This window comes from Lontra canadensis, unplaced genomic scaffold (genome assembly GCF_010015895.1).
Source record: "Lontra canadensis isolate GAN:19392208 unplaced genomic scaffold, GSC_riverotter_1.0 scaffold104, whole genome shotgun sequence".
NCBI lineage: Eukaryota > Metazoa > Chordata > Mammalia > Carnivora > Mustelidae > Lontra > Lontra canadensis.
In genome coordinates this window covers 5,347,838-5,359,950 of record NW_022631098.1, presented here as the reverse complement: position 1 = coordinate 5,359,950, position 12,113 = coordinate 5,347,838, and the positions used below count along the sequence as shown (strand labels likewise).

At 42.7% G+C, this 12,113-nt stretch overlaps 2 protein-coding genes across 8 annotated transcripts; one reads left to right on the top strand and one right to left on the bottom strand.

The window, feature by feature from the left end:
- Nucleotides 1-13: 13 nt before the first annotated feature.
- On the top strand, nucleotides 14-2,202 carry TIMM8B (translocase of inner mitochondrial membrane 8 homolog B). The gene is made up of 2 exons (XM_032838352.1): nucleotides 14-142; nucleotides 1,813-2,202. Exons 1-2 carry the CDS (start codon nucleotides 59-61, stop codon nucleotides 1,978-1,980), a joined length of 252 nt encoding a protein of 83 aa, XP_032694243.1. The 5' UTR covers nucleotides 14-58; the 3' UTR covers nucleotides 1,981-2,202.
- Nucleotides 2,203-2,813: 611 nt separating this feature from the next.
- On the bottom strand, nucleotides 2,814-11,468 carry NKAPD1 (NKAP domain containing 1). 7 transcript variants are annotated; one of them, XM_032838349.1, is made up of 7 exons: nucleotides 11,298-11,468; nucleotides 10,722-10,751; nucleotides 10,028-10,104; nucleotides 8,913-9,013; nucleotides 6,809-6,958; nucleotides 5,458-5,511; nucleotides 2,814-4,819 (listed from the first exon to the last, which is right to left on the bottom strand). In XM_032838349.1, the coding sequence occupies exons 3-7, from the start codon at nucleotides 10,094-10,096 to the stop codon at nucleotides 4,312-4,314; spliced, it is 882 nt and encodes a 293-aa protein (XP_032694240.1). In that variant the 5' UTR covers nucleotides 10,097-10,104; nucleotides 10,722-10,751; nucleotides 11,298-11,468; the 3' UTR covers nucleotides 2,814-4,311. The 7 variants fall into 7 exon arrangements, with proteins under 7 accessions (XP_032694240.1, XP_032694241.1, XP_032694237.1 ...); XM_032838350.1 differs by having other exon boundaries at nucleotides 10,722-10,730; XM_032838346.1 differs by having other exon boundaries at nucleotides 10,722-10,850; nucleotides 11,298-11,467.
- Between the last annotated feature and the right edge of the window lie 645 nt (nucleotides 11,469-12,113).

The following is a 12,113-nucleotide window of genomic DNA, read 5'->3' as shown; positions in this document are numbered from 1 at the left end:
CGCGCCCGCCGCACATGCGCGCACACGCTCGTCGGAAGGCCGCGGCTGGAGGCAGACGATGGCGGAGCTGGGTGAGGCGGACGAAGCCGAGTTGCAGCGCCTGGTGGCGGCGGAACAACAGAAGGCGCAGTTCACTGCCCAGGTGCGGGGTCAAGGACCAGGGGGAATAGACAGGAGGGTGAGGCACAGGTTGAGTTTTCAGACTTTTTACTCAGCCGGTGAAGTGACAGCCGCTAGGAAAAGACGAGCAGAGCTCTGCGACCTCAGCACGGGTGGACTGCCCTGTGCTCGCTCCTGCCGCGCCGGGTTCTTCACGAACAGGCTCCAGCCTCTGGAGACCAGTCGTACTCAGGCGCCCGCTGGGCAGACCCAGCGTGGGGAAAGAGAAAATGTAAAGCAGAGAAGAAAGGTTCGGGCGAGGCAAGGGCACCGGAGCCTGGTTTGGCGGCGAGCGCTCTGGGCTTGGCCTTCCTAATTAGGATCTGGGTTCTGATCCTGCCTCGCCCTTTACAGGCCGCGTGTGGGTTTTGGTTCTGCAGTCGTCTGCTGCCTCGCTGGACTGTAGAGGTCATACGCGATCATGTACTTGAAAACGACAAGGCAGTGGAACGTTCATGGAGAAGGGTGGGCTCTGAAGTAGTTTGGACTGTGGGTTAGAACAAGTGTTTGGGAGCCGTTTCGGCATGGCTCGAAACCCGGCGTGGACCCTGACTAGCACCACTAGCAGCGTGGCTAGTTGCTTCACCACGCCTCAGATGGAGATAGTCGTAAAGTACCGACTGACTGCTTAGCACCCAGTCTCAAAAGGAAGCCCTCAGTAAGTGGTCCCCACCACCGCCCCCGCCTTGTGTGGAGGCGGGGGGCGGTGTTCGCGGACCATTAAGTAGCAAAAACGGTTTCTGTACCTCTGTGTGCCTTTTTATGGAGAGTGGATCCATGACCTTCATTGGATTCACAAATGTGTCCATGACCCCAGAAACTTGAGAACTTAAGAACTCGTCTGTAAGGCATAGGTTTGGAATGACAGGAGAGCAGTTTGGGGAAAATTAATTGGTACCATACTTTCCCTGCTTACACTGGTGCAACTTGGAAATATAAAAGAAGATACTAACCCTGCCTGAAAATCTGGTCTGATTAAGGACTTAACACGATCGGAAAAAATAGACAGTGGCCTCCAAGGAGGTTAAAAACTAGGACTATTTTGAAGAATGGGAAAATTCTTTAGGTAGGGCATTCCAGGAATACTAAGTCACATTGAGTATGCTGTGCATACAATGTGAAGCTTAACAGGTTGGTGGTTAAATAACGGGCTACCCTGAGCAGCTAACAGAGGAATTGTGCATGAAGCACAGGGGGGACTTGATGGAAAGTTATTTTTAGTTACTAAAGAGGAGAAAAACAGAAACGGAGAGGATTAAGGATTACTGCAGTTTAAGAACAAGGATCTGGGCCATACTGATGACAAATTAGGAAGTGAGGAAGAGGAGAGCCCAGGATTTGTTGATTTAAAGAATGAGGTGAGGGGCACCTGGGTGGCTCAGTGGGTTAAGCCTCTGCCTTCGGCTCAGGTCATGATCTCGGGGTCCTGGGATTGAGTCCCGCATTGGGTTCTCTGCTACGAAGGGAGGTTGCTTCCTCCTCTCTTTCTCTCTGCCTGCCTCTCTGTCTACTTGTGATCTCTCTGTCAAATAAATAAATAAAACCTTAAAAAAAAAATGAGGTGAAAGAAAATGAGAAAAACAGGAAGGAAATAAAGTTGGCAGTTAGACCTATATGCAGACAGCAGTGATTACTAATTTTCTTTCCTCTTAGGTACATCACTTCATGGAGCTGTGCTGGGATAAATGTGTGGAGAAGCCAGGGAATCGCCTAGACTCTCGCACTGAAAATTGTCTCTCCAGCTGTGTGGACCGCTTCATTGACACTACTCTTGCCATCACCAGTCGGTTTGCCCAAATTGTACAGAAAGGAGGGCAGTAGGCCGTCCCCTGGGAGACTAACAGAAGCAAAGGACTTGTTAAGCAGATTGAAGGGCCAGTGGGGGAGGATCGTCAGCGTGTTGTCAAGTGAACTTGAGGCTGTTACCAAGCCTATTGGTGCTAAAAAGTAACAGATCAAATGTTCAAAGAGTGAAATTTATTTATTTGGAATTCAGAAATTCCATGTTTTATCACAATTACTCAATAAATGTGAATTCTCCAACTCTTTTTTTTTTTTTTCTTAATCCCATTTTAGGATTTATAATATAGAGATCTCAGATTGGCAGGAACACTAGAAATATGTTCCAAGACCAGTAGTGCAAATGAGAGATCTTGGGTTTTGAAGGGCCATCCTAAACCATATTTAAGGGGGCTAGAAGAACCATCAAAGACAGCCCAAGGTATAGAAGTGAAATTGGGGTTGAGAAAGGTGAAGAACAGAAAACAGGTTTATTGCTTATACATGACCAAGAAAAAGTAAACACAGCAAAAAACAAAACAGGCAAGATGTGTATTCTTGGGAAAGAAATAAGCCTGCTAGTATGGGAAGAAGGGAAGGTCAAGACTGAAGTAGAATCAACAACCTGGAGATGCCTTGTTCCACTGGCCCATCTTCCTGAGTCTGTGCTAGAATCATTACTTTTATAGCACAGAAACAATGCTTAAAAAAAAAAAAAAAAAAGTGCTGAAAACTCCTTCCAACAAAGATTTCACCTATTCCAGGAACAAAGTAATTTGTCTTTAGGTTAAGAGGTAGTAATTACAGACTGTTTTCCCCACCTGGGGCCCCTACTAATCCCAAAGGTAAAAATATACACCATGGAACATTGACAATTGAGTACCAAAGTATTAATATTTCAAGTAAATATCCCCAAAGGTAGCACCTGCATATAATCAAGGGATAGGGAACCTCTAGCCAACCATGTATTTTATGACCAAACATTTTATTAGACATCTGTTCTGTAAAGAGAACAAATTTAGTAGTTAGAACTGTAAAATATTACCACCTCATGGAATGTTGTTAGTTATATTCTATTGCTGGTGTCTTACACTGTCATGCTACCATGAAGTATTTCTGTATTATACATGGGGAAAGTAAGGCCAGGGAGGTTAACTTACCTTTTCCAGACCTCATAACTAATTAGAGGCAGAACCAAGACCAAAATTCTGAGTTTTCAAGCTTTCTACTCAGCCCATGAAATGACAACCAGGAAAAGCAGCATGTCACTTGATATTCTGTCATAATGAAAAAATTCACTTGTGTTCTGCCAGCCTTTTTTCAGTGCTATTTTGGTTTCTTAAGAATTAACAGTAGGGATCACAGTATATAGCAAAGGGAAATAATATGGTCTCTGCTTGGTGCTTTAATTGGATGGCAGACTGGGAGGGAAGAAGCGGGTACATCCCTGAGAAGCCTGTTTTATTTTGGAACTGATTCAACCTAGTTTCAGGGAAAATCTAAAGTTCATTAATAGATTTAGAAATTAACAAGGAAGATAATATTTAAATGGCAGCTGCTACCCTGAATCCTGTTCAGAGCACCACTAGACAGCATGACTAATTCCTAATTTTATCCCATTTGGTTGAGGACTCACCCAAAACAACTGAAGAATTAATTTTGAACACAAGTCCATTTAGGCAATATACCACAATGGAAATAGAAAATCATTTACTAAACCAATAACCATGTTTAGGAGTATACTGAATGTAGCCACGGACCCTGTCCAGCAGGGAAATTTGGTGGAAAACCCTAGTCTCGTAACAGCTGCCTAGGGATATAATCATAAAGGAAAAATGTTTTGCTCTTATACTCATTTTCTCATTAAATAAAAGACCACATCTATGAGGCCAAAATACAGAAAGATCAAAGCACCAAGGCTGAAGACAATAAAAGTTGTGGCACCTGCTATATAAACAGAGAACACGATGTTCCAACATTCTACACAGCACCAATTCCAATCCACGTCTTGATCCCAGCCCTTGCTTTCCCCAAATTCAGCATCCCAACTGGTGTACCCAGGTCATTATTGGGATTCAGCTTTCTGGGTCCTTTAATTTGCTGTATATGCACTCTACCCTAAATGTGATTAATTGCAAAAAATAATCTCTTCAAGAAAACTTCATAACAAAATACCAGATTCCCTATTAACAATCAGAGGATCAAGTTTAACAGGCCAAAACAGAAGACAAGAAGTCTGTCAGAACGTAGATAGATGGCACAGGATAGCTCTGACATCAGGGTCCCTGTGCTGGGCAAGAGAGTCACTGGCAAAAACCAAGGTGGAAGAGCTCTAAGTAACCAGTCAGATGGGAAATGGAATAGCTCTCCTCCTCAGTCATCCTCTGAACTCTCTGCAGACCGTTCATCTGTAGCCACTTTCCAATTTGTGCGTTTGTTTGTCCTCTCCTGTATTTCATTGTTAACGATAGGGATATGGACTTCTTTCTCTCTCTTTTTTCTTTTGGTTTTCTTAGTGTCTCTTTCCTCACCTTCCTCAGAACTGCTGGATGCAGAATCATCCGACTGGGAAGTGTCACTTTCTGCATCCAAGAATAAAGCAGATTTTTTGAGAGACTTTTTCCTGGATTTTTTCTTGCGCTTATGCGGTTGTTTCCTTTTCCTGGTACTAGAAGCCCCAGTTTCTTCCGAGAACTCACTTGAGGAATCTGCTGTTATATCTGTGGCTTCTTTTTTGCTTTTCTTCTGTTTTTTGTGTGACTTTTTTTTCTGCTTTTTTTTGTGAGATTTCTTTGACTTCTTGTGTTTGTGAGACTCGTGGGTAGATGGTTTTCCTTGGGGAGATGTTTTTTTTCCATTGGTGATATCTTGCTGATCACTACTAATAAAAAAGAGAAACTGCTTTACTATAGAAAATAAAAAGTGTGTTTATATTTTAGTATTCTGCATTCTAGACAGAAAGTTGGGGTTAGGGTCACCTGAGTGGTTTAGTCGGTTAAGCATCTGCCTTCAGCTCAGGTCATGATCTGGGGATCCTGGGACTGAGCCACACATCAAGCTCCCGCTGAGCAGGAAGTCAGCTTCTACCTCTGCCCCTCCCCCTGCTCATGCTCGCTCTCAAATACATAAACAAATCTTAAGAAAAAAAGTTGGGGTTAACATCTGAATTTTAACTAAAAGCTCTGACATAGGGTTACTATGAGACTTTATTAGTCTCAGAGTTTTGTTTCCTCATCTTGTTTTCTTAAAATGAAGACAAGAATTCTAATCTGCCAAACTGAGTTACTGCACGGAAAACTATTAAAAACCTAAATACTATATATAAATGCAGAACGTCAATTAGGAAAAGGCAAAATACCAGTTATCTCCCAAATAAATTGCCTATTGTGTTTCTAGTTACATTTTAATGGCAAATGTTATCTCCTTTGTAAAGTTAGGAACCCAATTTATAGTTGAGACTTGAAATTAATCTTACAGCTTCTAGCTTTTTTTTTTTTTCAGTAAGCCTATTTGCCTTACCTGTCTGTTTCAAATTCTTCAGGGTATAACTCTTTATAACCACTGTGACCCCATCTGTAAGATGACATATTTCATTACATGTATTACTAAAGCAATGCATATATTTTTGAAAATTTAAAGAAAATCAGACTTAGTGCATGCAGACACAGACATGCACACAGAGCAAAGAAAATAAAGATAAGGCAGAGCCAACCCCACCTTCAAGCTCAGTAACTTACTTGGCTACATTTTCTGTACTGCATGTTATCATTTCAGACACAAAGCATTCTTCTGTCCATTTGTAAGAGACTTGCCATTTTTAAGAAACACTAAGGAACTCTTCTACTCTGCTCTTTACCTGTGAAGTACCTCTCCAAAAATAACTTGTAACAATGCTGTCTACAATGGGATAATGTTTTTTACATAGCAATTTTATTGAGGTATAATTCTGATACCATGAAATTCACCATTTTAAACTGTACAATTAAGTTGCTTTCAGTACACAGAGTTGTGCAACCATCACCACTATCTAATTTCAGAACATTTTCATCACCCAAAAAGGAACTCCATCCCTTAGCAGTCACTCTCCATTCCTCCCTCTCCTGTAGCCCATGGCAACCACGAATCTAATTTCTATCTCTATGGATTTGCCTATTCTGGACATATCCTATAAATAGAATCATAATAAGTGGTGCTTTGTGTCTGGCTTTTTTCACCTATTTCCAAGGCTCACCCATGTGGCAGCACTTATCAGTACTTTATTCCTTTCTCGTCAAATAACATTCCATTAGTTCCCCTCCACTCCCTTATCTGCAGTTTTGCTTTCTGGAAGCAGATCACCCTCCTCCTGCCACACTGTCAGAGGTCAGGAGTAGCCTAATGCTACATCAAAATGCCTACTTCATTCACCTCACTTCATCTCAACACGTACGCATTTTATCATCTCACATCCTCACAAGAGTACAGTACAAATAAAATATTTGAGATAGGACATTCACATAGATTTTATTTTATTTTATAAAAAATCTATTTTTAGTTAATGTTACTCTCTTAGTGTTCCCAATTTAGAAATCAAACTTTATTATAGGTTATGTTTGTACAGAAAAAAACACAGTATTTAGTACTATTCACAGATTTAGGCAACCACTGGGGGTCCTGGAATGTATCCCCCATGGATAAGGAGGGAATACTTTACCACATTTTGTTTATCCATTCATCAGTTGATATAGACACTTAGATTTCTACTTTCTGGCCATTATGATAATTATGTTATGAACATTTATGTGCAAGTTTTTGTACAGATAATTAATTTTTAAAAGTACACATTCTCAGACCAAATAGTATTAATGGTCACATGAATTTTGTCACAAACCTGTCTGGCATATTAGCTTCATAATCATACAACTTCTTATTCCAGGATTTAGCCTTCAGAAAATCATCTTCCAGTGTCCCAGAAATTTCATTCTTTGGCCTCCAATAGTCTCTTTGACTTTCTTCATCAAAACCATCACTACGCATCCGGCTATAAGGAAAAACAGAAGAACTTTTATATTTGGAAGCAATCTGTGAGGTTCCTTTATGGACGTCATGCACAAAACCCACTGAACAAGCTAAGAGGAAAACAAAATCACCGATTCAGTGTTTAAAAAAAAAAATGTAAAAAGACATGATCTGTTCTTCGCTCTAAGTCTGTATAGCTGTCCAGTGAAAATCTGACCATCACTACCCATCCTATTGCAGAATAAAGACAAAATAACTTATGGACTGTGGCATGCTATAGCTCACTTACTAATTCTCAGGTAGGAGGACACGGAAAGAGGGAAGTAGAGCATAATCACAGGTGGGGACATTTCAAACTACCCTAGAAATATATTCCCTTCCTTAAAAACCAGCAACTTGCTATAGTGAGGTCATAGTAATAGTAGGAGCAAGGCCTGACCCATGAGTAGGCTAGGGTAGAAAAATAGTTGAGAACCACCCTGCGCTTACAAGGTCCGCTAACAAGTCACTAAGCATGCTAATCAGTTATCAAAAATGTTTAAGGGCCTCCTACGTGCTGGACACCATTCTAGCTGCAGGGGATGAGACAATCAGAATCCTTGCCCCTTAAGAGATTATGTTTTAAAGATTTATTAGACCATGACAGATATGAATAATTCACTCTAAAAACAACATTTTGGGGATACCTGGGCAGCTCAGTCATTAAGTGTCTGTCTTTGGCTCAAGTCATGATCTCAGGGTCCTGGGATCAAGCCCCGCATCAGGCTCCCTGCTCAGCGGGAAACCTGCTTCTCCCTTTCCCACTCCCCAGTTTGTGTTCCCTCCCTTGCTGTCTCTCTCTGTCAAATAAATACATAAAATCTTAAAAATAAATAAATTAAAATAAAATAAAAACAATATTTTGTCCCTGAAAATGTGGCTTGGAATTGAACAACCAATAGAAGACAAATTATCATCTGCACTAACTTTACATCTAAATCCTCAAAGGACCATCTTCAGCAAGAAAACGACTGCAAAGATATTTATTTTTATATTGAGACTCTGCCTTCTTTACCTTGGATACCCTGAATACTTTCTTGTCTAAAGCCCTTCACATATACAGTCAACCGCACTCCAAAGCCTGAGTACTACACAGGCACCTTCACTCACTCTACATATCTATTAACTGCTCCCCTGGGTGACTTTAGAAATCAGCATTATTACTACAGTCATTTCTCATACACACAGCTCTACACTAACAGGCATACGAAGCCCGAGAAATATTCTCAATACTCAGATATTCCTCTACCTCCACAAACAAGACAATTAAGCCTGCATTATCCTGCATATTCACACTGAATTATTAAAAAGGTACTCTAAAAGCTGTGCGACTTGGTGAACACAGGAAATAGAAGGGGTAAAGAAAAGCCTGAGAATCAAAGACTAATAGGGGAAAGGAGTAAATGATAGCTAAGTGACCATAAGACAGCAACAGAGAATCTTAAAAGCCACCAGACAAGGTCAGAATACACAGAATCCTTAACTTTTAAAGTTATTCAAGGTAGAATTTTTAAATTCCCCATTGCAAAGAAATGCTAAAAGTTAAACCATATGTATCATAGCCATTACCTTTATGCTTAGGTCTAGATTTATGAAAGAAGGAAGGTTTAAAGATTCACAGAACTGAACTCCTCTATCTTTAGCATACTAAAATGCTTTCGAATGAAACTTGATGGTTCTGAACAGGATCTGAATTATTTTGGTTCTTTTTTTTTTTTTAAGATTTTATTTATTTATTTGACAAACAGAGATCACAAGTAGGCAGAGAGGCAGGCAGAGAGAAAGGAGGAAGCAGGCTCCCCGCTGAACAGAAAGCCCGATGCGGGACTCGATCCCAGGATCCTGGGATCATGATCCAAGCTGAAGGCAGAGGCCTTAACCCACTGAGCCACCCAGGCGCCCCTGAATTATTTTGGTTCTCAGAGCTCCAACTTCACCTTGAACTACTGGGTAACATTTTCCTTTTGGTCCCCCGGTAAGCATCTTCCATCTGTTTCTCCAGTTCTCTTATTTTCCACATATCTGATTCCTCCTGAATCTAGATTTTTTAAGAGAAAAGAAATATAATTACTAAAAAAAACAGTATTTTATATCAAAAAAAAGTAACTGACAATACACTGTGCATTAATTATTGTATTACAGAATGGTTTATAATCAGGAATCTGGGGAACACATTCAGGATTCTCTAGAGTAGCTCAACAATGCAACCCAGTGAATCTCAAGTATGTAGAATTCTGCAGCAACAGGAGAACTTTTTAACCCTGCAGAGACTCACTTATCACCTTATTAACTTTGCAACTATGCTGCAATTATCAAATGATAACCCTTTACGTTTAGTCACCAAATCCTTTGGATTTTATCTCCGAAATTCCTCATCTTCATCGCTACGGTCACTGTTCTCACATGAACTCCTCATCATCTCTCACCTGGAGCACCGCAACTGCCTGAACGGTGTCTCTACTGTTTCATTTTATCTGCTCTCTCCTCCCCTACCCAGCTAACAAATCATCTTTCTACAATACAAATATAATCTTGTCACACCCTGCTTAAAAACATTTGATAGCTTCTTTACTATTTAGAGGAAAAGTCTAATCTCCAAGCATCACAATCCAATTCTGATTTACCACCTGAGCCTCACCTTCTCTCACTACCCACTGGCCCCCAACATTCCCTCCTTTCCAGACACACACGCTTTCTTGCCACACCCCAAGTGCTTTGTGCTCTTCTTTGTTGCCATATGAGTACATGACGCTCTGTCTAGAATGATCTTTTACACCTGGTAAATTTGAACCTGTTCATCAAGAACTAGTTCAAATATAGCAGCTCAAAAACCCCTCATTCTGTGAACCCTTTCCTAATTTCCCAAGGCCGATTTCACTGTTCCTTCCTCAGGGCACGGAAGCACCTTATATATGTCTCTATTACAGGACTTACCAAATTGATTGTAATTATCTGTTTTGTTCATCTTTGTATCTCCAAACTACCAAAATCATGCATGGCACACTGTATGACTCCAATAAATGTTGAGGAGTAACTAGATTGTACCTCTCACCTTATTGTGAGCATCTGTATGCCGGATGACATTCCTCAGGAGGACTTTTCCCAATGGAACACGGGACATTCTTCAATCTGAAGTGAATCAATAAATAACATTTAATAACAATAATTTCCTTTCTTACCTTATCTTTTACTACAGTGTTATAAAAAAGCATGAGGTAAAGGACACTGAACAAGAAGTCAGAGGTCCTGAGGGGTAGTTTTCCCTTCACCATTAAAAGAGGGAAACGCCTAGCTACCCTAATGTGCAGATGAATGCACAGTGACATGGTGGGCATCCAAATTCTTTCAAACTGCACAGAATTAAGTGCCTTCAAGAGCACCATTTTATTTAATCCTCAAAATAACCCCCATGTTTTATATGAGGCAAGTATCTTCATTTTTATTTTGTAGATGAAATTCCCTTAAGCCATAACTTGCCCCAGACAAGACAGCCCAAGGCAAACAAGATCCGGATTAGGGATCAACTTTCGAATCTCAAAATTAGTTTGTGATGGAGCAAATACCTAGATCTGACAATGTCAGGACCACAAATGTCAACATTTGACATCAAATGCAGAGACGCCCTAAATATCTCCATTCAGGGGAATTCTTTCCGTTTTGTACAGAAGCCTCCAAAAAACAGATGACAAGGATATTGCGTGTGTAGCTAGCAGCTGTTTTGTGCAACCACCCCACCGCTCACTCACCCCTCGATCCTGAGGAAATCAGGCATCTTGCTAGTGTGAGACGAAGAACCACTCCATTACAAGATCTCCTCCGACCCAGGAAGCCAAGGAGTCAGGGCTCAAAGGCAGCTCTGCAGCTTCACCCGAGTCCTTCATGAAAATGCAGCCTTCCCACCGGTTATTCTGCCCTCACCCGTGGCCCAGGCCACGGCTGCCTTTCCCCCAGCCCGCACCGACAGGAAGATCTCTTTTCGGACCGAGGCCGGAGGCTGCGCCAGCGCGGAATCCGGACGGCCTGCTTAAGGGGGGCATGCCCCGTTCACGCTCCTCTGGGACGGACCCCGGGGTTGGGCTTCGCTCTCTCGAAAGGATGGGGACGGTCTGGACGGGTACAACCTTCGACTGGGCCCAAGAGACACCCAGAGTGCCCGAAAGGGGAGTGGGGGTGGGGGGTGGGGTTGAGGCTTCCAAGTGGAAGACGGAGAAAATACCCCAGTCTCTGTCACCGGGATCCCTGCCCCCCAGCGGCCACGGAGCTCCCAGTAACCTTCCCTCCAAACGCCCTCCCCATACAAATACACACAAACACACCCATACCGTGCGCCGCAGCTTCGCGTGGCGGGGATTTGGGGGGAGGAATCGGTCTGGGAGACGAGGGAGCGGGCTTCCCTTTCAGGCCGGAAGTCGTGCTCCGGAGAAACTCTTCCCACCCACAGGACCCAGAGACTCCCACGGGGAGGGTTTCCAGCATCCTCTAGAGATCAAAGGGTGCGGAAGGGAGGCCGGCGCCTTCCTGGAAAGGAAGTGGATCGGCCTCAGCTGAACAGCAAGCCCAACACCAGGAGGGGGAGATTCCGGAACTGGATGTAAAAAGCCTTTCTTCCTGGAGCTTTCCGGACCCAATTAGACGTTGTACCCGGTCCGGTTACCCTGGTAACAGGCGTCGCGGTTTGTCAAGGAACCCAGAGAGGAGGTGGGTTCGCCGACCTCTGGGATGATTGTCCTTTAGATAAGCTTCCCGTTTAGTTTAACCCTAATATCGTATTCGGGGAACCCAGACCTCCTCTTTTCCTCATTCTGTGGCTGCTGTGGGACGCGTCTCCAGGGGGAGAGGAGAGCGAGGGAGGTTATCTGTAGACATGGATATTACCATTCTCTTAGGGTTTACCAGGTGTCCCAGCCTCTCTGCATGAGCATACTTAATTCTCCCAGTAACCCCACGAGATAGGTATTAGCGCCTTCACTTTGAGGAGAATAGACGGATACATAACTTCACTGCTCAAGGTCCCACACCTAGTCCATGACAAAGCTAAGACTGGGATCTGGGCATTGTGGCTCCAGAATCCTTGCTTTTAACTCCGAAGCAAGGAGAAGTGTCCTGTGGCTCTCTGGCAGTTTCAGGACTGGATAGGC

Coding starts and splice junctions, on each gene's coding strand:
- TIMM8B (XM_032838352.1), top strand. CDS start 59: ATGGCGGAGCTGGGTGAGGCGGACGAAGCCGAGTTGCAGCGCCTGGTG. Junction 143..1,812: donor AGGCGCAGTTCACTGCCCAG/GTGCGGGGTCAA, acceptor CTTTCCTCTTAG/GTACATCACTTCATGGAGCT.
- NKAPD1 (XM_032838349.1), bottom strand. CDS start 10,096: ATGTCCCGTGTTCCATTGGGAAAAGTCCTCCTGAGGAATGTCATCCGG. Junction 6,959..8,912: donor ATGTTACCCAGTAGTTCAAG/GTGAAGTTGGAG, acceptor TTTTCCTTATAG/CCGGATGCGTAGTGATGGTT. Junction 5,512..6,808: donor GAAGCTAATATGCCAGACAG/GTTTGTGACAAA, acceptor GTCATCTTACAG/ATGGGGTCACAGTGGTTATA.